General features: G+C 52.0%; 2 protein-coding genes across 5 annotated transcripts in view; one reads left to right on the top strand and one right to left on the bottom strand.

Annotated features, from left to right (window-relative positions):
- The window catches only part of FAM98C (family with sequence similarity 98 member C), a 6,528-nt gene extending 4,912 nt beyond the window's left edge, over positions 1-1,616 (top strand). The window contains exon 8 of the mRNA XM_023229308.1: positions 1,278-1,616. Within this exon, the coding sequence (XP_023085076.1) occupies positions 1,278-1,409 (132 nt within the window). The 3' untranslated portion in view covers positions 1,410-1,616. The remainder of the gene's footprint in view (positions 1-1,277) is intronic.
- On the bottom strand, positions 1,586-20,594 carry RASGRP4 (RAS guanyl releasing protein 4). Of its 4 annotated transcripts, none has more exons than XR_002735134.2 (18): positions 20,444-20,594; positions 15,816-16,000; positions 14,935-15,040; positions 14,748-14,810; positions 13,974-14,105; positions 13,703-13,856; positions 12,223-12,396; positions 10,894-11,010; positions 8,504-8,779; positions 6,033-6,113; positions 5,835-5,939; positions 5,573-5,691; positions 5,312-5,456; positions 4,146-4,182; positions 3,911-4,045; positions 3,685-3,797; positions 2,425-2,566; positions 1,586-2,191 (listed from the first exon to the last, which is right to left on the bottom strand). XR_002735134.2 is itself a non-coding variant. In XM_023229306.1 (17 exons), exons 1-17 carry the CDS (start codon positions 20,464-20,466, stop codon positions 2,510-2,512), a joined length of 2,022 nt encoding a protein of 673 aa, XP_023085074.1. In that variant the 5' UTR covers positions 20,467-20,594; the 3' UTR covers positions 2,198-2,509. The 4 variants fall into 4 exon arrangements, 2 of the variants coding, with proteins under 2 accessions (XP_023085074.1, XP_023085075.1); XR_002735135.2 differs by having other exon boundaries at positions 1,586-1,903; XM_023229306.1 differs by lacking the exon at positions 1,586-2,191 and having other exon boundaries at positions 2,198-2,566.
- Positions 20,595-24,018: the final 3,424 nt, after the last annotated feature.

Below are 24,018 nucleotides of genomic sequence, written 5' to 3'. Positions count from 1 at the left end.
CTGCCTCAGCCTCCCCAGTAGCTGGGACTACAGGAGCCCGCCACCACGCCCGGCTACTTTTGTTGTCTTTTTAGTAGAGACAGGGTTTCACCGTGTTAGCCAGGATGGTCTCGATCTCCTTACCTTGTGATCTGCCCGTCTCAGCCTCCCAAAGTGGTGGGATTACAGGCGTGAGCCACTGCGCCTGGCCAATTTTTGTATTTTTAGTAGTGATGGGGTTTCACCATATTGGTCAGGCTGGTCTTGAACTCCTGACCTTGTGATCTACCTGCCTTGGCCTCCCAAAGTGCTGGGGTTACAGGTGTGAGCCCTTTTAACCTTTTTAAAACAAAAAACAAACAAACAAAAACAACAGAAATACCCTCTGTTTTAGTGATGAGGTATTTAGCCGCATACCTCTGTAAGTTGTCTTACGTAAAATGAGTATTAGGGAATAAAGTCTAGCACAGCAAATATTAAGGCAAAATTTAAGTTAAGAAAAAAAAATAAGCTCAAAGTGGGTGGATCACTTGAGCCCAGGAGCAGAGGTTGCAGTGAGCCATGTTCTTGCTACTGCACTCCAGCCTGGGTGACAAAGCCTAGGCAACTGTCTCCAAAAAAAAAAGAAAGAAAAGAAAAGAAGGCTGGGCGCAGTGACTCACACCTGTAATCCCAGCACTTTGGGAGGCTGAGGCGGGCGGATCATAAGGTCAGATCAAGACCATCCTGGCTAAAACAGTGAAACCCTGTCTATACTAAAAATACAAAAAATTAGCCAGGCATGGTGACACACGCCTATAGTCCCAGCTACTAGGGAGGCTGAGGCAGGAGAATCGCCTGAACCCGGGAAGCAGAGGTTGCAGTGAGCCGAGATCGCACCACTGCACTCCAGCCTGGCCGACAGAGCGAGACTGTCTCAAAAAAAAACTAAAAAAACAAAAAAACAAAACAAAAATTAGCCGGGCATGGTAGTGGGTGACTGTAATCCCAGCTACTTGGTAGGCTGAGGCAGGAGAATCGCTTGAACCCGGGAGGCACAGGTTGCAGTGAGCCAAGATCGCACCACTGCACTCTAGCCTGGGTGACAGAGCAAGACTCCATCTCAAAAAAAAAAGAAAGGATAAAAGAAAACTCATGCTTGTATCTTCCACCAGTTCAGTCCCCCCTCCCCCAGCCACTGTACTCAAATAGTCAACATCTGCCGTTTCTTCTTCAGCCTCGTGTTGTTCCCTTTGCTCTCTAGCCCCCTTGTCCGAGATACTTTTTTTCTCTGCAACTCAAATCTCATAAACTCTCAGGTGCTTATGGGCAACGTTCCAGACCGGGGGGGCCGCCCAAATGAGCTGGAGCCTCCCATGCCCACCTGGAGGAGCCGAAGAGAAGATGGAGGCCCCCAGTGTTGGGGCCGCAAGAAGAAGAAGAAGAAGTAAAGGGGGACTGGTGGTCGGGGGCGGGGGGGACCTCCATGAGATGCTAATGCCATCGGTAATCTCTGGGGAGTCCGTTTAAGGCTTTCCTTGGTACTTGGCACCCAAGCCCCCCCATCTCCTATTCCTGAGGCCCCAAATGCCCTACTCCCATTCACCAGTCAATACCAAGAACCATGTTCTCCGGAGAATAAATTTAATTTATGACAGCTGTAGGACTTCTCTCTGTGGGGGCCCAGGCAGGGGTGCTGGGGTTTGTGAAAGGGTTGGGGGGGTCTCTGCTCCCTGGGTCTGACTGGGCCCCTGCTGCTCTGACCCTCAAAGTTCTTTGCCCTACAGCACATCTTTCCTGTGCCGTGGGCATGGGTAAGGAGACATTTCAGGCATCAGACAAGCATCGGTCAGGCGCCTACCACCTGCCAGCCCTGTTCTAGGCACTGGGGATGCAGCAGTGAAACACACTGATAGAAATCCCTGCTCTCCTGGAGTTGATGTTCCTGTTGAGGAAAGACAGACGTTCAACGAGATACTCACACCTGTAATCCCAGCACTTTGGGAGGCTGAGGCTGGTGGATCATGAGGTCAGGAGTTCAAGGCCACCCTGGCCAACATGGGGAAACCCTGTCTCTACTAAAAATACAAAAATTAGCCGGGCATGGTGGCGCGTGCCTGTAATCCCAGTTACTTGGGAGGCTGAGGCAGAAGAATCGCTTGATCCTGGGAGGCGGAGGTTGCAGTGAGCTGAGATTGCACCATTGCACTCCAGCCTGGGTGACAGAGTGAGACTGTCTCAAAAAAAAAAAAGAAAAAAAAGATGGAGATTTAGGGAGTTGGTGAAATGAAGCCTGAGTCTAAATATATCCACCACAGAGCTGCATAGATACTAAGTGCAGGGAAAGGGAGCAGGATTAGCATCCACCACCACGCAAGAGAGGAAAGTCACTTCTGGGGAAAAAGATGATGGACGTGCCACCAAAGGCAGCGTGGATGGGAAGGCGGGTGCCTTTGGGGGTCCTACCTCTGGGAGCCCTGCCAGAGTCTGACGACAGGAGTCAGGACTGACTGGGGTAAGGGAGTGAGGGAGAGAGGAGACCAAGAGATGTCTAGGAATCCGGCTTGGAGGATGCAGTTGATGGTGGGCCCATTATCAGGCAGGGGACCTGGAAGGAGGACGGGAGGAAGACAACAGATGATATGGGGAGCATCTGATGTCTAGGAGACACTTTACTGCCAGGAGCACTGGCCCGCCCAGACTGAATGAATGGCGCCTGTGAAATCCTTTTTGTAGCCCAGTCTGAGAGTCTCTGCCCTCGAATAGTGGCGTTTACTCCATTACCACTTACAGTAGCTCCTGATATATTTGGCCTTATTCTTGCTATCTTATTGGCTAGAATCCTTTTTTCTGTTCTAGTGGTTATCATCCCCACCCTACCCCTAATATGTTATAACTTCTATTTTTCTTTCCTTTCTTTTTTCTTTCTTTCTTCTTCTTCTTTTTTTTTTTTTTTTTGAGACAGGGTCTTGCTGTCGCTTAGGCTGGAGTGCAGTGGCACAATCTCGGCTCACTACAGCCTCTGCCTCCCAGGCTCAAGTGATTCTCTGCCTGAGCCTCCCAAGTAGCTGGGACTACAGTCACCTGCCCCTGCCATCACATTTGGCTAATTTTTATATTTTTAGTACAGACAAGGTTTCATCATGTTGGCCAGGCTGGTCTCGAACTTCTGACCTCAAGTGATCCTCCCACTTTGGCCTCCCAAAGTCCTGGGATTACAGGCGTGAGCCACCACGCTTGGCCTATTTTTTCTATCAGCATTAAAAAGTAACCAGTGGCCGGGGCACGGTGGCTCACGCCTGTAATCCCAGCACTTTGGGAGGCCGAGACGGGCGGATCACGAAGTCAGGAGATCGACACCATTCTGGCTAACACGGTGAAACCCCGTCTCTACTAAAAAATACAAAAAACCAGCCGGGCGAGGTGACGGGCGCCTGTAGTCCCAGCTACTCGGGAGGCTGAGGCAGGAGAATGGCGTAAACCCGGGAGGTGGCGCTTGCAGTGAGCCGAGATCGCGCCACTGCACTCCAGCCTGGGCGACAGAGCGAGACTCTGTCTCAAAAAAAAAAAAAAAAAGTAACCAGCATCCATACCCTCCCATCCCAGCAGTCAAGGACTTCTGCATATTTTTACTTTCCTATGGGTCTCCAAATCTGTCCAGTCTCCCCCAGGCCAATGGCCTGTGTTCCCTGTATCCACTTGGGGGTAGGGGCGGTTTCTCCTCACCGTATCTGTTTCCCAGGAAGGGTGTGGGGATTCAGTCTGGGTCCAGGCATGGCGAAGCTGGCACCCAGTCTCAGGTTCCAGGGATAGCGTGTAGGAGAGATTTTCCTCGGAGCCTGTTTGTGGGTGGATGGAAGGGATGTGGGTCTGATGGGAAGGGCCTCGTGACCTTGGACTCAACCCCCTTCCCCCAAGCCCCTTCCCAGCACCGCTGTGCTCTAGGTCTTACCACAGCTGGCATGGGGAGCTGGTGTGCATGGAACAGGAGCTCCAGGGGCCCCTGCATCGCCCTTGCCCCCTGGCCTCTTCTTACATTCCAACTTCACTTGGTCTCTGCAGTGTCTGTGGCAACACAGCCCACACTCTGGGGGAAGGCAGCAGTTAATGGCCAGGGGTCTGATCTGTGTCCATTCTTCCAGCCTGTGGGCCAAGGCTTCCCCCCCACTCGCTGACACCCCACTCACCCCGACAGCGGTAGCCTTGCTTGGTGACACCCCAGAGCTGGGAAGAGAAAGGAGAAAAGGTTACCCATCCTAGGAGAGGGAGGGCTGTGGATTGGCAGGGCAGCTGGGGAGTGGAAGTGTGAAAGCTACCCAGGTCTTGAAATTCTCAAGGCTACAGATTTAATTGGAATTTAAGGAATGTGGGTGGGGTACAGTGGCTCATGCCAGTAATCCCAGCACTCTGAGACACCAAGGTGGGAGGATCGCTTGAGCTCAGGAGTTCAAGACCAGCCTGGGCAATATATGGAGACTCTTTCTACAAAAAAAAGTTTTTGTTTTTTTTTTTTTTGAGATGGAGGCTCACTCTGTCGCCCAGGCTGGAGTGCAGTGGCACAATCTCGGCTCACTACAAGCTCTGCCTCCCGGGCTCACGCCATTCTCCTGCCTCAGCCTTCCAAGTAGCTGGGACTACAGGCACCCGCCACCACGCCCAGCTAATTTTTTTGTATTTTTAGTAGAGACGGGGTTTCACCATGTTAGCCAGGATGGTCTCAATCTCCTGACCTCGTGATCTGCCCACCTCGGCCTCCCAAAGTGCTGGGATTACAGGTGTGAGCCACTGCGCCTGGCCTGTTTTTCGGTTTTTCTTGAGACGGAGTTTTGCTCTTGTTGCCCAGGCTGCAGTGCAATGGTACGATCTCGGCTCACCACAACCTCTGCCTCCTGGGTTCAAGCGATTCTCGTGCCTCAGCCTCCTGAGTAGCTGGGATCACAGGTGTGCACCACCACGTGCAGCTAATTTGTGTATTTTTAGTAGAGACAGGGTCTCTCTCACTATGTTGCCTAGGCTGGTCTTGAACTCTTGAGCTCAAGCAATCTGCCCACTTCAGCCTCCCAAAGTGTAGGGATCATGGGCATGAGCCGCCGCTCCTGGCCTCCTCTCCAGAGTTTTAGATATTACCCATGGTTCAGCGACTATCTGGGGTGGAGATTATCTGGGATTTGGGGGATTATCTGGCATTTGGAGATTATCCAGGATATAGGGAATGGTTGGTGTTTAGGGTTTATATGAAACAGGATGATTTGAGGCTGTAGGATTTCTGGAATTTGGGGGTTATGTGGGGTTTGGGGACTGCCGGCTTCAGGACAGAGGGAACCTAAGGGCAGTGATGGGGTGGAGTGCTCACAAAGCCACTGCAGCTGTCACAGAAGGTAGGCTTTCGGAAGGTGACCTCATGGAAGGTGTGCAGGAAGGCCAGGCCCAGCTTGGAGCAGATGGCGCTGGCCCGGAGCAGATACCCTGTCAGCTCCTCTCTGCTGAAGGAGCCTCTCCTGGGGGCAGAAACTGAGCCTCAGCATGGCCCGCCCCAACCCCCCCCCCAGACTCAGGAGTCCAGGCAACCCCAGTGTCCTCATCTTCAGGGGATCCAGGAGTCAGAACCACTTACCCCTGGCGTGGGGGCGGGTGGAGGCCATGGCAGGCGAAGGGAAAATTGCCTGAGAGTCGCTCAAAGTCCTCCTGAGAGATGGTTCCTCGGCCTTCAGGGTCATAATTCTTGAACACGGACTTCAGAGGAGTGTGGGGAAGCAGATAAGGCCCAGTTGTCGAAATCTGATCCCCACGGCAGTAAGTCCCCGCCTCCAGGCCCAGGGTTCTACCCATGTCTTCCCTCCTGGCTCCTGGCGGCCAGGCCACCCTCCCTTCCTTACCTCCACCAGCTGCTCCACGTGCCGACCCAGCGTGACCCTGTCCGGCTTGGGGGTCACACCAGGGGCCCACTCCACCACCAGAGGTGCGTTGAAGGGGGAGGGTGGCTGGGGTGGGGACAGAGGAGCAGTTAGTCACTACATAGGCTTAGGGGGGCTCGAGGTAATTGGGGGGGTCCAAGGTCAGGGGTCAGGTCTCACCAGACTCTTGGGACAGCGTGGCTCCCGGGCATAAGAAAGCTCATAGATCTCGTCTTCCGTGTAGAAGAGGTCCAGGGAGAGCTGGAGCGGACAGGGGTGTCACAGATCCTCCTGTCTACAGCCCTGCCCCAGACCCCCACACCCACTTGCAGGCTCTTCCCAAAGCCCCTCCTGGGTTCAAATCCTGGCATTACTGCTGTGGGACAGTGGGCAAGTGACCTCACCTCTCCGGGCCTCAGTTTCCCAATCCACAGAATGGGCACAGTAAGGGTCCCGACCTCGTAGGGTTGTAAGGTGGAATGAGGTACTTGGCACATAGTCAATGATCAATAACTGTTAGTAGCCTTTTGCTTAGATTCTTGGATTCAAAACTTGAGATTTTGGGCTATCAGCATGAGAAGCTCAGAACCTTGGAGTTTAAGAATGTGAACCCCGGCCGGGCGCAGTGGCTCAAGCCTGTAATCCCAGCACTTTGGGAGGCCGAGACGGGCGGATCACGAGGTCAGGAGATCGAGACCATCCTGGCTAACACAGTGAAACCCCGTCTCTACTAAAAATACAAAAAAAACTAGCCGGGCAAGGTGGCAGGCGCCTGTAGTCCCAGCTACTCGGGAGGCTGAGGCAGGAGAATGGCATAAACCCGGCAGGTGGAGCTTGCAGTGAGCTGAGTTCCGGCCACTGCACTCCAGCCTGGGCGACAGAGCGAGACTCCGTCTCAAAAAAAAAAAAAAAAAAGAATGTGAACCCCAGAGCAATTCCAGAGCTCAGATCAATGGATACTTGAGTCGCTGGGGGAAGTGGAGAAAAAACTTGTTACTTATATAGAATATAGAGCTCACTCTGCTCCATATACTATCGTTTTTTGAGACACAGTCTCGCTCTGTCTCCCAGGCTGGAGTGTAGTGGCGCGATCTTGGCTCACTGCAACCTCTGCCTCCCAGGTTCAAGCGATCCTCGTGCGTCAGCCTCCCAAGTAGCTGGGACTACAGGCGTGCACCACCGTGCCCGGCTAATTTTTTTTGTATTTTTAGTAGAGATGTGTGGGGTAAAGAAAGAGAGATCAGCCTGTTACTGTGTCTATATAGAAGGAAGTAGACATAAGAGACTCCATTTAGTTCTGTATTTGAAATGCTGTTAATCTGTGACCCTTTGTCCTTGCAAGAGACATGTGGTGTGGTGACTCAAGGTTTAATGGTTATTGGGCTGTGCAGGATGTGTCTTTGTTAAACAAGTACCTGAAGGCAGCTTGCTGGTTAAAAATCCTGCCCGTCCCTGGGCAATGGAACATCTCCGGGTAAAACTCATTGTGTGCTTTGTTTACTGAGTAAGGAGAAAACCGCCTTTAGGAATAAGGTGGGGCTTGCTGGAGCAATACTGCTAAAAGGTTTATGGAGATGTTCGCATATGCATCTCAAGGCACAGCATTTTCCTTTAAACTTATTCATGTTACAGAGATTTTTGTTCTTATGTCTTACTGCTGATTTCCTCCCTACAATGATCCTATTTTCTAGCTACTCCCTTATCTTTTAGATGGTAAAGATAATTATCAATAAATACTAAGGGAACTCAGAGGCCGGTGCCAGTGTGGGTCCTCTGAAAACACAGCACTGGTCCCCTGGGCCCCGCTTTTCTTTCTCTTATACCTTGTCTCTGTGTCTTTATTTCTTTTCTCAAGTCTCTCGTCCCACCTAACGAGAAGCACCCACAGGTGTGGAGGGGCAGGCCACCCCTTCAGAGATGGGGTTTCACCATGTTGCCTAGGCTGGTCTCAAACTCTTCAGGCAATCTGCCTACCTCAGCCTCCCAAAGTGCTAGGATTACAGGCATGAGCCACTGTGCCTGGCTAGACACTGTCTTAAGGATAAGGACATTCTTTGAATGATGTCATTGGCTTTCTCTCCTCAACCACCCTCGAGGTGGGTCCTTTTATTTTATTTTTTTAATTAATTAATTAATTAATTAATTTATTTATTTAGAGACAGTTTCACTCTTCTTGCCCAGTCTGGAGTGCAATGGCGTGATCTCAGCTCACTGCAACCTCTACCTCCCGGGTTCAAGCAATTCTCCTGCCTCAGCCTCCCTAGTAGCTGGGATTACAGGCATGTGCTACCACTCCTGGCTAATTTTGTATTTTTAGTAGAGACAGGGTTTCCGCATTTTGATCAGGCTGGTCTTAAACTCCTGACCTCAGGTGATTTGCCCGCCTTGGCCTCCCAAAGTGTTGGGATTACAGGTGTGAGCCACCAGACCTGGCTGGGTCCTTTTATTATTCTCATTTTGCAGATAAGGAAACTGAGGCTGAAGGGTTCAGTGACTTGCCCAAGATCACGCAGCTAGAAAAAAACCTAGAAGCTCTGGCTTCAAAATCCATGCAGTCCAGCACTTTTCTACCCTGGTCCTGGAGACACACACCCAGGACCCTACATCTCAGTACCCTTGGAAGCCCAGCCTGGGCGGGACCAGGGGCTCACCGTGAGCAGGTGCAGCAGATCCTCGTTGGCGCTGCAGGGCGGATGCTGCCCTTGGAGGGCCACCAGCTCCTGTAGCCGCAGGTAGAGGTTGTTCAGCTTGGGTAGGTGCAGGCGGCCGTCAGGCAACCTGTCGGGCTGTGCTTCATGCAGGGACACCAGATCCTTGAGGTGCACACCCAGTACAGGCAGCCGGAAGCCCGTGCAGCCAGCCCAGGTGCGGCGGTAGCGGGCGTAGTTGTTGTGGGAGGCAAGGATCTCAGTGAGCTCCAGCAGGGCCTGGGGAGGAGGAGGCACATGGGATGGGGGCGTTATCAGGGCAGTCCCATCTCCTGAGCAGCCTCCTATGTGGGCTCTAGGCCTTCAGGGATCCAGTGGCATTTTGGACACCTCTGGAGCCCTTCCATATCCCATGCAGGTGTCAGCATCTCCCTGAAACTGCTCTTCCTCTTCGGTCCCCATCTCAGAGAAGTTTCACAATCCCCCATTCTTTGGCTAAAATGATTTCTTTTATCTTTCTTTCTTTCTTTTCTTTTTTTTTTGAGATGGAGTTTTGCTGTCTTGCCCAGGCTGGAGTGCAGTGGTGCGATCTCAGCTCACTGCAACCTCCACCTCCTGGGTTCAAGCGATTCTCCTGCCTCAGCCTCCCAAGTAGCTGGGATTACAGGCATGCACCACCACATCCAGCTAATTTTGTATTTTTAGTAGAGATAGGGTTTTACCATGTTAGTCCAGGCTGGTCTTGAACTCCTGACCTCAGATGATCTGCCCACCTTGGCCTCCCAAAGTGTTAGGATTACAGGCGTGAGCCACCGTGCCCGGCCCTTTTATTATTATTATTTAAGCTAGGGTCCCACTTTGTCACCCGGCTGGAGTGCAGTGTCATGATCACAGCTCATTGCAGCCTTAAACTCCTGGGCTTGATGCCTGGGTGCAGTGGCTCAAGCCTGTAATCCCAGCACTTTGAGGGGCCAAGGCAGGTGGATCATTTGAGGTCAGGAGTTCAAAACCAGCCTGGGCAACATGGTAAAACCCTGTCTCTACTAAAAATACAAAAATTACCTGGGCCTGGTGGTGCAGGCCTGTAATCACAGCTACCAGGGAGGTTGAGGCAGGCAAATCTCTTGAACCTGCCTCAAGGAGTTTGAAACCAGCCTGGCCAACATGGTAAAACCCTGTCTCTACTAAAAATACAAAATTAGGGCATGGTGGTGCACCCCTGAAATCCCAGCTACTCAGGAGGCTGGGGCAGGAGAATTACTTGAATCCGGGAGGCAGAGGTTGCAGTGAGCCGAGATTGTGCCACTGCACTCCAGTCGGGGCAACAAGAGTGAGACTCTGTCTCAAAAAAAAATTTCTAGAGATGGGGTTTCACTATGTTGCCCAGGCTGGTCTCAAACACCTGGGCTCAGGTGAGCCTTCTGTCTTGGCCTCCCAAAACGCTGGGATTATAGGTGTGAGCCACTGTACCCAGCCTATAATTATTTCTTAAAAACCCAGATCTGGCCAGGTACGGTGGCTCACGCCTGTAATCCCAGCACTTTGGGAGGCCGAGGTGGGTGGATCAGGAGGTCAGGAGATTGAGACCATCCTGGCTAACACGGTGAAACCTCATCTCTACTAAAAATACAAAAAAATTAGCCGGGTGTGGTGGTGGGCACCTGTAGTCCCAGCTACTCAGGAGGCTGAGGCAGGAGAATGGCGTGAACCTGGGAGGCAGAGTTTGCAGTAAGCCAAGATCGTACCACTGCACTCCAGCCTGGGCGACAGAGTGAGACTCCGTCTCAAAAAAAAAAAAACAAAAAAATTAGCCAGGTGTGGTGGCGGGCGCCTGTAGTCCCAGCTGCTCGGGAGGCTGAGGCAGGAAAATGGCGTGAACCCGGGAGGTGGAGCTTCTAGTGAGCCGAGGTCACGCCATTGCCCTCCAGCCTGGGTGACAGAGCGAGACTCCACCTCAAAAAAAAAAAAAAAAACAACCCAGATCTTTTCAAGGGTGTATCATCACTCTCAAAACTTCCCTCGCTTAGCCCATCTTGCAAGGCGCTATAGGATCTTCCCAGGGCAGCTTCAGCCTAGTTTCCTGCCACTTTCTGGCTCAGTCAGTCCTCCCCATGGGGACTGCAAAGTTCTCTGCTAGCCTCTCTCCCATCTATCTCCCTCACAGTCCACCTCTGGAACAGACACACTGAGAGCAGAGAGGGGTCAGCATCATGAGTGGGTGGATGACAGGGAGGAGGAATGCTGGCAGAGCCTGGGGATCTGGGATTTGGAGGAGCAAGGACTTCAGGTGGTTCCAGGGCCCCTGGGCAGGAATGGACAGGGCTTGGGGAATTAGGTGTGGGGGCTCAAGACAGCTGACCACTTGGAGCTCTGGGGAGGGTAGTGGGATTCACCTTGGTGCTGTCAGGGCTCAGGTGGGCATGGGAGTCCTTGAGTCTGGAGATGGCACTGTGACACAGGCCCCCCGTGACCGCCATCAGCGTGTTGAAATTCTGCAGCTGGCGGAGCCTCTAGGAAGAGAAGCATGCGCACAGGGTCGTCACGGGAGGGAGTTCAGGTGACAGCATGCCGGCTGAGGTGAGGTCCCAGGCATGTGTGGGTATGGACCAAAGTGGGGATCAGACAGGTGAGAAAAGGTGGGTGTGTGCAGCAGGAGTGGGACATGCCATGTGTGGGCCTCACAGGGGTGTCAGATAGTTATCTGAGCCCAGAGGGTCAAGTAAGTGATTGACTGATACCAGGTTAGAAAATCTGGGGAGACAGGAAGTGCGGGAAGTTGGGCGGATTTGGGGAGTAGACAGGTGTGTGTCAGACACGTGGGGGAGGCTTCAGACATGTCAGGTTGTCAGCCATCTGGGGGTCTGACTGCTCTGAGTCACACAGGTGCGGGGAGGCAAGAAGGCACAGGCTCTGGGCAGGAGCTGGGAGCCAGGCAGAGGTTAACCGGGCCAGAGAGATATGGAGGAGTTAGATAGATGCTAGACAGGTGTGGGGCTACCAGGGCAGCTGGGGAATTCCCTCGCCTTCCCTTTGACAAATTTGGGCAGAGTTTGCTGTGGAGAGAGTGGGGCCAGGGAGGAATGGAAAATGCTCAGACCAAGGAGACCCCACGCGGACGTGGAGACCCCCAGGTCTAAGGGCCCTGCAGGAGGAAGCAAGCCAGGGAAGACGCCAGAGGAAGGGCGTGGTCTGCGTGGAAATACGCAAGGGGGCGCGGCCACAGCGGGTCAGAGGGCTTCCCTTTTCCCCAGAAGGACGAGAAGGTGTCCGGAAAGGAGGGGGAAGGGAGGGGAAGAGAAGGGCTTAACACAACGGGGCGGGGCGGGGAGAGCCCGCACGCAATGGGGAGCGGTGCGCAGTCCCGAAGCAACGCTGGGGCCCGGGGACTGGAAATCGAAGCCTCGGTAAAGGATGGCACAAAGGTGGGGGCATGGAAGGGACACTCTCATTGACCTGGGGATAGAATATTCGGACATAGGGCTTGGAAGCCTGTCACGTCTAGGACCAAGGGGTGGGGCCACGGTGGGTGGGACGCGGTGACATCAAGGCCAAAGAAGAAGTTACGGTCCTGGTTTGCAACGCCCAGACTGTGGCCTCTGGGGCGGGGCCGGGAGATGGGTGACGTCACCGCCGGGATGACCCTGTGGGGTCGGGGGTCTGGAAGGTGGAGGGCCAGGTAGCTGCGTGCAGTGGCGTTCGCAGCCCCAAGGGGCGGGCCTCACCTGTGCCACGTGAATGAACTTGTCCAGCACCTGTGCGCGCTGCAGAGGCCCGGGACGGCTCAGCACCATCACCTGCACCCAGCGGGACACGCTGTTGCTGAGACCTACAGAGCCCTCCAGGGCTGGGCAGCCTCGTACTGAGCCCTGCAAAACGTAGCTCCGCAGGTCCTGGGGCTGGGAGCGAGGTGGGTGTCAAGGTGGGCAGTGGCGCTCAGGGCCTGCCCTTCCATGGCATCCAACTAGTAGTCACGATCTCTGATGTCCTAGCCTGGTCTAGCCTGAGTGACCTTTGTCATCTGTCCCCCCACCCTCAGGCTGCTACATGTCCTTGACATCACTATGCTCCTCTCCCATCTGAGGAGGCACGTTTAAATATAGCCACGCACTATATTTGACAAATGATCGTATTAAGTAATTTAATCCTCATAACTCTATGAGGTATCATTCCATTTTAGAGATGAGACAGTTGAGGCACAGAGAGGATAGGTAATTTGCCTAGGGTCACACAGGTGTGAGTCAGGGTGGGCGTCTATATGCCTTTAACTCTACACCTGACTGGTACACAGTCAACAAAGGCAAGGATGGGGAAGATGACTTGAAATCAACCTCTATCTGTTCTGCCCAATGAGTGTTCATTTCATACCCGCATCCACTACACTGAGTATCTTTGCATACACACACACACACCACACTCACACACAACACACTCACACACACAATCGGGATAGTTTCACATGAAGGAACCAGATCCCCACCTTCCCTTAAAATGATGATGTCCCGATGGCAAAAGCTAACACATACGTATGTTGAAGCACATGAAACTGATCCTTGGGCAGGTAATATATGGCAATTTCAAATGGTTCAAGCAGATAGCATTTACCCTGGACCAGGCACTGTTCCTGCAAGGCAGGAACTGTTCATATCCCCTTTTTACAGATGAGGAAACTGAGGCACCACGAATTTAAATGCTTGTTGAATAAATGATAAAATATTTGGAGCACTTACTAAGTGCCAGTCACTACAATAAGCATTTTATTTATTTATTTATTTATTTTTATTGTTATTGTTTTTTGAGACAGAATTTCGCTCTGTTGCCCAGGCTGGAGTGCAGTGGTGTGATCTCGGCTCACTGCAACCTCTGCCTCCTGAGGTTCAAGTGATTCTCCTGCCTCAGCCTCCCAAGTAGCTGGGATTACAGATGTGCGCCACCATGCCCAGATTATTTTTGTAGTTTTAGTAGAGATGGGGTTTCACCATGTTGGCCAGGCTGGTCTCAAACTCCTGACCTCAGGTGATCGCCCCCCTCGGCCTCCTTAACTCATTTTCTTGGGCCTTCTAGCACACAGGTTTCAGTTTAAGACTTTGAGATCTCTGCTGAATGACCATGCAGGTGTCCTCTCAGTCCTGCCTTCCCCCAGCCAATCCCTCCCCTACCCCAATCTCTCCCCTACTTGGGACAGGGACAGGAGGGGGTCCTCACCGTGATAGCCTGGAAGGACCGGAACTCCAGGTAGGTGAGGTGCTGAGCCAGCTCCCCCGTCTCCAGGTGATCGAAAAGCAGGGACACTTTGCGCTTTTTGCCCAGGCCTGGGCTGCTCATGGGGGGCGGGGGGCCAGGGCCACCAGGGCTCAGGCTGGGGGCCAAGAGGGGCAGGGTATTGGAGTGGTTCACAGTTGAGGGCTTGGGAATGCAAAGGGAATTGGCAGAATGGGGATGGAGCAGGGGAGAGGGGAGCACAGGGCTGACTCACAGGTTAGAGGAGTCTCTGAGGTTCCTCTGGGCCGAGTTGCCCTCCTGGGCCACGGTGGCCCAGAAACGACCTATGACTTCTTCCAGCTGGGGGTCCTGGTGCATCACCTCAGGGTGTTGGGTCAGCCAGTACCTGAGAGTGGTTTGGAGATGGTGAGATGAGACTGGGGGTGGCGAAGGTCTCTACAAGGGGTATTTTGGGCTGAGAAATTTCTAGGTGCTGAGGTAGGGGTCTCTAAATGTGTGTGGGGGTCCCTGGAGGGTTGGGGTTTGGAGGGGCACCAGGCTCGGGGAATCTCTGGAGTAGGATGGGCATCTCTTAACACAGACTGGGCGATCTGTGGGAAACAGACTGGGGAGTCACTTGGAAGTGGGATTATTGGGAAGCAGGATTGTGGAGGGTCTTAGGAACTAGACTGGGGGCTTCTGGGTGTGAGATTTTTGGAGGGACAGAATGAGGGGGTCTTATGGGCTAGGCTGGGGTCTGTGGGAGGTGGAGATTTGGGGGATCAGAGCCGGAGGTCTCTGGGCACCAGCTAGGAGGGTCTATGGGATCTGGTTGGTGAGGGGGGTCTCTAGGAAGTGGGGGTTCTAAGGAACGGAACTGAGAGGGTCTTAGGAACCAAGCTACGGGTGTCTCAGAAGTGGGATTTTGGCCTGTGGGGCTGGTTGGGTCTGTGAGAACTGGGCTGGAGAGTCTCTGAGGAATGTTTTTTGGGGGGCAGTAGGATGGAAGTCGTGGGTCCTGAGAGTGGGGATCTTGGCCCAGCCCTACCTGACCAGGTGACAGATCTGCAGCCGTCTCAGCTCCTGGGTGTCCCCTGTGGCCTTCTGGTACTTGAGTTCTGGTCAAGGCTCTGTTATCCAGGATCCATGACCTGCCTGCTCCCCATTCCAGTTGCCCAGGTTCTCACGACTCTGCCCTCCGCCCTCCACCCATAGCTCATGGTCCCGGAGGATATGAGGTCAGCAGGCGGGCAGCCAGGTCGGCGGAGGGCAGCACCCAGCTGTGCATGGCCAGCACCATGTTGAGCATGTGGTCCCCGTGGCACAAGCTGCCAGCTGAATCTGGGGTGGAAGGAGGGGGACTCTGATAGAATGGCCCTCAGGCAATGCACAGCGCCGCCTCCAGATCCTGCGGGACCGCCTGGTTCCAAGACCAGCTCTAACGGTGATCCCCAGCATGACCTTGGACAGGCAACCTAACCTCCTGTGCCTCAGTTTCCTTATCTGTATTGTGCATGGGGCAGCATCACCCCTGGCAAGTCTTGTTGAAGATTGAAATAGCACCAGACTGGCCAGGCACAGTGGCTCACGTCTGTAGTCCCAGCATTTTGGGAGGCCGAATCGGGTGGATCACATGAGGCCAGGAGTTCGAGACCAGCCTGGCCAACATGGTGAAACCCCATTTCTACTAAAAACACAAAAATTAGCTGGGCCTGGTGGCACGTGCCTGTAATCCTAGCTACTCGGGAGGCTGAGGCAGGAGAATCTCTTGAACCTGGGAGGTGGGGGTTGCAGTGAGCCAAGATCAGGCCACTGCACTCCAGCCTGGGTGCCAGAGCGAGACTCTGTCTCAAAAGAAAACGAAAATAAAAGAAAAAAAATTTATATAAATATATATATAATATACATTAAATATCTATCTATCTATAGATAGATATGTATGTATTTCCATTTCAGGAAAGAAGAAACGTAGGTGTTTCTCTTATCTCTAATGTAGTGATTGAGTTTCATTCCACCCAGCCCTGCTCTCCTTTTACCTCCAAAAACTGAGGCAGAGAGAAGTGGGTGCTGAGCCTGAGGTTACGGCCGGGGAGGCTGCTGGGGAGAGGACACTCACCGAAGGACTGGATGCATTTCTCCAGCAGCTCATCTTCGCTGCAGCCGCCCTCGCTCAGCAGGCCCAGGTTCATGGAAGCCATGACCTTGCTGATTTCCCGGGGGCTGGGGCATGTCTTGTGGCGGCGCGTTTGGCGGGGTCGGCCCCGCCCTCCTGTCTTTCCGGTGCATTCCTGGTGGGACTTTCTGTGGGCACAGCCCCCAAGGAGTCATGGGAGCCCCTTCCTTCGGGCAGACCCTAGAATTCCTCTTGACCCTAATGCCCCAAGGCACCACGGGAGAGGCTTCCTAAAGGCAAAGCCCCTGGGTTACCCCTGACCTACCAGGGACTCATGGGAGAATCCCCAGGAATATTCCAGATCCCTGGGGGAATCATGGGAACCCTCTCCCACAAGCAAACTCCCAGGGATATTCCTGCTCCCTTCAGGGAATCAGAGAGGAAGATCCTCAAGACCAGGGGTCCCCAACCCCCAGGACACGGACAGGTACCAGTCCGTGGCCTGTTAGGAACCAGTGGGCGAGCGAGCACCCCTGTCTGAGCTCAGCTCTGATCTGTCAGATCTGCTGGGGCATTAGACTCTCTTAGGAGCATGAACCCTTTTGTGAACTTCGCATGTGAGGGATCTAGGCTGCGTGCTCCTTATGATAATCTAATGCCTGATGATCTGTCACTGTCTCCCATCACTCCCAGATGGGAGCATCCAGTTGCAGGAAAACAAGCTCAGGGCTCCCACTGATTCTACATTATGGTGAGCTGCGTAACTATTTCATTATATATTACAATGTAATAATAGTACACATAAATCACACGATACATGTAATTAACTTGAATCATCCCCAAACCATCCCCACCCCCTTCCACAAAACCAGTCCCTGGTGCCAAAAAGGCTAGGGACTGCTGCTCAGGACTGCTCTGAATCCCCCAGGGAATCACTGCAGAAGACTCGCAGGACCACTCAGGACCCCTCAGGGAATCATAAGAACTTCCTCCCCAGGCATTGCCCCCAACTTCCTCTTGACCGCTTCCAAGACATCCTGGAAGAGACTTCCTGTTGGCAGGTCCTGGAATTACTTCTGGCCTCCCAGGGACTCATGGGAGAAGACCCCTGGGATCTCTCCCGTCCTCCCTAGGAAGAGGCATGGGAGGACATGCCTTCAGGAATTGCCACCTCAGGTCTCTAATACACACCCCTCCTTCCTCCTGCAGCTTTCAAGAGAGCAAGGCTCCTGGACCAGTGTGATGGCTCATGCCTGTAATCCCAGCACTTTGGGAGGCCAAGGTGGGTGGATCATTTGAGGCCAGGAGTTCAGGGCCACCCTGGCCAACACGGTGAAACCCCCGTCTCTACTAAAAATGCAAAAATTGGTCAGGTATGATGGCGGGCACCTGTGATCCCAGCTACTCAGGAGGCTGAGGCAGGAGGATCACTTGAACCCAGGAGGTGGAGGCTGCAGTGAGCTGGAACTGCATCACAGTGCTCCAGCCTGGGTGACAGAGTGATTTCTGTTTCAAAAATAATAATAATAAAATAAAAAAGAGAGGCCTGGCACAGTGGTTCACACCTGTAGTCCCAGCACTTTGGGAGGCTGAGGTAGACGGATCACTTGAGGTCAGGAGTTCGAGAGCAGCCTGGCCAACATAGTGAAACCCCGTCTCTATTAAAAATACAAAAATTAGTCGGGCATGGTGGTGGCCACCTGTAATCCCAGCTACTTAGGAGGCTGAGGCAGGAGAATCACTTGAATTTGGGAGGTGGAGGTTGCAGTGAGCCGAGATCGTGCCACTGCACTACAGCCTGGGTGACAGAGTGAGACTCTGTCTCAATAAATAAATAAATAAATAAAAAGAGAGCAAGGCTCCTGCAAGGAAACCCCCAGGATTTCATCTCTGCCCTTCTCCCACCCCTTCACCCCACTAAGGTAACAGACCCCTCTCTGAAGTTAGCCCTCCACAGGACCCACAGTTTTAGCCTTCAGCCTGGGTCCTTAGATTTGGGACTGGAGAGGAAATACCAGTGCTAAATGGCCTTCTCTGGGGCTCCTCAGAGTTAGGTGAGAGGTTCCTGGGGCCGAGGCAGCTTCAAGGAAGGTGGGAAAATAATCCTCTCATCATGAGGTCATGAGTTCGAGACCAGCTTGACCAACATGGTAAAACCCCGTCTCTACTAAAAATACAAAAATTAGCCAGGCATGGTGGTGTGCACCTGTAATCCCAGCTACTCAGGAGGCTGAGGCAGAAGAATCGCTTGAACTCAGGAGGCGACGGTTGCAGTGAGCCAAGATTGCGCCACTGCACTCCAGCCTGGGCAACAGAGCAAGTCTTCGTCTCAAAAGTAATAATAATAATAATAACAATAATAATAATAAAATAATTATCTCTCTGCCTAATGCCTCCCAGAGGCTGCTGTTCCTGATGGGGAAAGAGGGTAATGGAGAGACAGGGATGGTGGGAGGAGGGAGGGAGCTGAATCCATGTTTCAAACGAAAGTAGAATCCAGAAATTTCTGCCAGCTGTTGTGACTTCGTGTTAGTTACTTAATTTCTCTGGGGCTCAGTTTCCTCAAAGGAAAAATGAGAATAGTCCTTGGACCTTCCCCAAGGATTTTTTTTTTTTCTCTTTTTTTGGAGACAGGGTCTCGCTCTGTCGCCCAGGCTGAGAGTGCAGTGGACCTTCCCCAGGGATTTTTTTCTTTCTTTCTTTGGAGACAAGGTCTCACTCTGTCACCCAGGCTGGAGTGCAGTGGTGCAATCTCAGGTCACTGCAACCTCCACCTTCCTAGTTCAAGCAATTCTCCTGCCTCAGCCTCCCAATTAGTTGGGCTACAGGCACGTGCCACCAAGCCCAGCTAATTTTTGTATTTTTAGTAGAAATGGAGTTTCACCGTGTTGGCCAGGCTGGTTTCGAACTCCTGGGCCCAACTGATCCTCCCACCTTTGCCTCCTAAAGTGCTGGGATTATAGATGTGAGCCATCACGCCAGGCCCCTACCTCTACCCTTTTTTAGACAGGATCTTGCTCTGTCTCTTAGGCTGGAGTGCAGTGGTACAATCAAAGCTCACTGTAACCTTGAACTCCTGGACTCGAGTGATCCTCCTGCCTTAGTCTCCCAGGTAGCTGGGACTACAGGTGTGCACAACTGTACCCAGCTAATTTTGTGTGTATGTGTGTCGATGGGGGTCTCACTATATTGCCCAGGCTGGTCTAGAACTCCTGGCCTCAAGTTCTCCTTGCCTTATCCTCCCAAAGTTCTGGGATTAGAGGCATGAGCCACCGTTACTAGAAGGGACATTTTAAAGTATTAAATATGTCCTAGGCCAAGGAGGGAGCATTCTAACTAAATCAGCATTTCCCTAAGTGTGGGCACCCAGCTAGTACAAAAGCATCACCTGGGAACTGGATATAAATACAGATTCTCAGGTCCCAACGCATACCTACAAAATCAAACATTTTAAGGCCGGGGGCAGTGGCTCATGCCTCTCTAATCCCAGCACTTTGGGAGGCCGAGGTGGGCAGATCACAAGGTCAAGAGATGGAGACCATCTTGCCCAACATGGTGAAACCCCCTCTCTACTAAAAATACAAAAAAGTAGCCGGGCATGGTGGCACGCACCTGTAGTCCCAGCTACTTGGGAGGCTGAGGCAGGAGGATCGCTTGAACCCAGGAGGCAGAGGTTGCAGTGAGCCGAGATTGTGCCACTGCACTCCAGCCTGGAGACAGAGCGAGACTGCATCTCAAATAATAATAATAATATAATAATAATAATAATAATAATGGTAAGCCCAGCAACCTGTATTTTAAAAGCCCTCCAGACAGTTCTGAGGCATGCTCCAGTTTGAGAACTACTGGTCTACAGTGTCTCATTGAGTACTTACAGGCCTCTCTGAGGTGGAGGCTATGATTAGTCTATTGACAGAAGAAAAACCCAAGACACAGAGCAGTTAAGTGACTTACCTAAGGTCACACAGCTAGGAAATTAGGCAGCCAGGAGTCTACCACTAAATTGCTGGGTGGGGAGGAAAGCCCTTTGCCCATCAGAGTGATTCTGGGGATGGCAGGAGGAGCTACCCAGGCTAGGGAGACATCCACCATATCTGCCTCTGTGGGGACAGAAAGGCCAGCTTGCCCAGGAGATAGAAGCCCATTCTAGAACCAGCCACACAGCCAGCCACTAGGCCCTGTCCTGCAGCCTCCTGTAGGGGTCTGGAACAGCCAGAAGTGGTTTAAGAGGCAGGGGAGCCACTTTGCCCTGTGTCACACTCCCCTCTCCTGGGCCAGGGCCCTGCAGGAGCTTGGAGTTTCCAGTCCAAGGGGATGGGGAACCAGGAAGCCCCCAGGGAGGACAGAGACACTCAGCCCAGGCCAGGGATGGAGGTGTGGTGACAAGAAGTGGGAAAGGGGCAAAGAGCAGCTCAAACTCCAGGGACAACACGGTACAGATGCCACATACGAGCCACTGCCGCCCTAGCTGGCTCCAGACTCCCTGAACCCTGAAGCATCCACCTGGCCCCCCTGCACCCGATCCCGAAGAAGCCAGGCATCCTGCCGCCCTGGCGAGTGATCTCCCCAGCCCTCCCATGCAGAGGGAGGCCTCAGGGTGCTGCCGGGCTCCCTGGGGAGGGTCCTCTCACCTCTTGCTGTCTTTTCTGTTCATGCTTCCTGCGGGGGGAGGAGGGCGGGGGTCTTGCAAGAGTATGGCTCAGCTCCTCCCCTTCCCCAGGACTCCAGCTTCTCAGCCCCTAGGGAGCTGGGGCCTCCTCCGTGCTTGGGAAGGAAAGAGGAACTGCCCCTCCCCACCCACCCTCAGGCCAGGGGGAAGGAAGAGGCTGGGGAGAGACCAAAGGCCCCCCTCCCCCACACGGGGATCCCTTCTGCTGAGGTTTCCGGCACTGCTGGCTCTCCCACCCTCCAGAGCCCAGGCGGGCTCTCTATCTCCCTCATCTTTCGGTCTCAAGACCCGTCACTGTCATACTTCAATAAAAGCAGGGGTTTTTCTTTTCAAAGCATGACCGGTATTTATGTAAAAACGCACACACACTCAAAAAGATAAGTCTGTCTTTCTAGAAGGACATATTCATATATATAATTCACGAAGGTTGGAATGGAAACTCACAAGACATAGCATTTTATATATTTCTTCATAGGCTTCTCTTATTCCTAGTTTAAGTGATACCATTTGTACCCTGGAAAACATTTTCACTTTCTGACTTTATTGTAACAAACCTCCACACAGCACCTACTGTGTACCACACACTGCTCTAAGGACTTTAAAAAAAATATTAACTCATTTAATCCTCACACAATCCACTGTTACCTTAAAAGAACATAACATACTGGGCCAGGCACGGGGACTCACGCCTGTTATCCAGCACTTTGGGAGGCCAAGGCAGGCGGATCGCTTGAGTCCAGGAGTTTGAGACCAGCCTGAACAACATGACAAAATCCCGTCTCTATAAAAAATGTAAAAAGTTAGGCCGGCATGGTGGCTCACTCCTGTAATCCCAGCACTTTAGGAGGCTGAGGCGGGTGGATCACCTGAGGTCGGGAGTTTAAGACCAGCCTGACCAACATAGAGAAACCCCGTCTCTACTAAAAATACAAAATTAGCCCGGCGTGGTGGCACATGCCTATAATCCCAGCTACTTGGGAGGCTGAGGCAGGAGAATCACTTGAACCCAGGAGGCGGAGGTTGAGGTGAGCCAAGATCGCGTCATTACACTCCAGCCTGGGCAACGGGAGTGAAACTCTGTCTCAAAAAAAAAAGAAAAAGAAAAGGAAAAAAGTTAGCTGAGCATAGTGATGCACACGTGTAGTCCCAGGTACTCAGGAGGCTGAGGCAAGAAGACTGCTTGACCCCAAGGAGGTCGAGGCTGCAGTGAACCATGATGGTGCCACTGCATGTCAGTCCTGTCTCAAAAAGCAAAAAACAGAACAAAACCAAAAAAACCCCACACACATCAAAAACCATCAAAGATGGAGGTAAAGCCTTGGGAAGCCCCTCCCCATCCCCTGTCTTTCTTAAGCAGGGTGTGACCAATACGACACCGTTGTCGAGTTTCGTGCAAACTGCTGTCTGTGCGTTTAAGCACATTGTATAAACATGTGCTCCTAGAAACAGACTTTTCTTTTGAGTGTGCATTTTTTTCTTTTTACCTAAATGTGTCATGCTCGACCTTTTTTTTAAATTGAAGTACAAAAAAGATCACCAATCATTAAGTATTTAGGTTGATGAAATGTCCCCAACTGAGTAAACCTGTGTGACGTTCATACAAATCAAGACACAGAACGTTGTCACCCTCCACAAGCCCCCTGTCTTTCTTCCCAGCATGAATTCCCACAGATCCCCACTCGCCCAAAGTCTAGTGCAGTAGTTTTATCTCATTTTGAGCTGGATAAAAATGGACTCCTGTATTGGATCTGGGTTCTTTCTCTCCACGTCTTGTTTTTGCAGTTCTTTCGTGTTAACGTATTTGGTTATAATTTATTCCTTTTTTTGGCTGGGCACGGTGGCTCACGCCTGTAATCCCAGCACTTTGGGAGGCTGAGGAGGGCGGATCACTTGAGGTCAGGAGTTTGAGACCAGCCTGGCCAACATGGGGAAACTCCCATCTCTACTACAAATACAAAAATGTGCCGGGCGTGGTGGTGCGTGCCTGTAATCCCAGCTACTTGGGAGGCTGAGGCAGGAGAATCACTTGAACCCAGGAGGAGGAGGTTGCAGTGAGCCGAGATCGCACACTGCACTTCAGCCTGGGCGACAGGGTGAGACTCTGTCTTAAAACAGTGCCCTGCTAATTTTTTTTTTTGAGTATTATTTTCCTGTAGAAACAGAGTCTCACTTTGTTGCCTAGGCTGATCTCGAACTCCTAGGCTTGAGCGATCCTCCCTCCTATGCCTCCAAAGTGCTGACTTTCCAGGCATGAAGCACTGTTCCCGGCCTCCGTGGATTATTTATCAATGTTCCTGTGATGGACATCTGAATTGTTTCCAGGTTGGGGCTGCAGTGACTATTTGAGCATCTGACTTTTGGTGAACAGAGGGTACCATATTGTAGGGCAGTACCCAGGAGTGGAATAAATGGGTCATAGTAGTTATTGTGATTCTGCCAAACATAGCATGTTAGCCAATTCATTGAAACCATTCTCTCAGAAGTATATTTTTCCACTTTTCTTTTTTCACTAAAAGAAGGCACCGTGGATGTATATTTTTTCCATGCTGGAACATTTAGACAGTCGTCGAACCCACTCTCTTTAGTTTTTCCATCACGCAATGTTACCATAGCTTCAGACTCTCTCTTCCTGCCCTGTTTCACCCTCTCTCCCCCCAGCCCCATGGTGTGCTGTCTGACTCTCTCTCAGTCCATCTCCTGTAGCACCTGCATCTTGAATGTGGCTTAATGATCCTGGCTGAGCAGAGACTTTGTAATGTGGCAGTGTCTCCAGGCCCTGGGGACCCAGAAAGTCCTCAGGGAGGAGGTCAGGAATCCTGGCACTTGTTTGTACTGTATACAGGCAGCTTTAGTCCTCGGGCTGGCCAAGAATACAGACAATACTAATGCTGATGACCACAAAGGAAGGGACTTCCGAATCAAACCACAGAAACTCATAAGGCAGAAAAATGATGCACATGATAACATGCAAATACAGATTTTCTTCTCTTGTTGTTGTTCTTCTTTCTTTCTTTTTTAAATTTTAAAGATGGGATCTTGCTATGTTGTCCAGCTGGTCTCAAACTCCTGGGCTCATGGAATCCTTTCATCTAGGCCTCCCAAAGTGCTGAGATTACAGGCAGATTTTCTTTTGACAAAGATACTATGGGACCAATATCAGATGACAGAAGGGGAAAAGGTGTTTGCAATATTTCAAAATCAATGAGAAATTAATATCTAAAATATAGGCTGGGTGCGGTAGCTCATGCCTGTAATCCCAGCACTTTGAGAAGCTGAGGCGAGCGGATCACTTGAGATCAGGAGTTTGAGGCTGACCTGGCCAACATGGCAAAACCCGGTCTCTATTAAAAATACAAAAATTAGCAGGGTGTGGGCATGGGTGTTGCTCTGTCATCCCAGCTACTCGGGAGGCTGAGGCATGAGAATCAGTTGAACCCAGGAGGTGGAGGTTGCAGCGAGCTGGGATTGAGCCACTGCACTCCAGCCTGGGAGACAGAATGGGACTGCATCTAAAAAAAAAAAAAAAAAAAAGAATAT

This window comes from Piliocolobus tephrosceles, chromosome 21, assembly GCF_002776525.5.
Source record: "Piliocolobus tephrosceles isolate RC106 chromosome 21, ASM277652v3, whole genome shotgun sequence".
Lineage (NCBI taxonomy): Eukaryota > Metazoa > Chordata > Mammalia > Primates > Cercopithecidae > Piliocolobus > Piliocolobus tephrosceles.
Note: the sequence above shows the minus strand (reverse complement) of the source record. Positions and strands in the feature narration are given on the sequence as shown.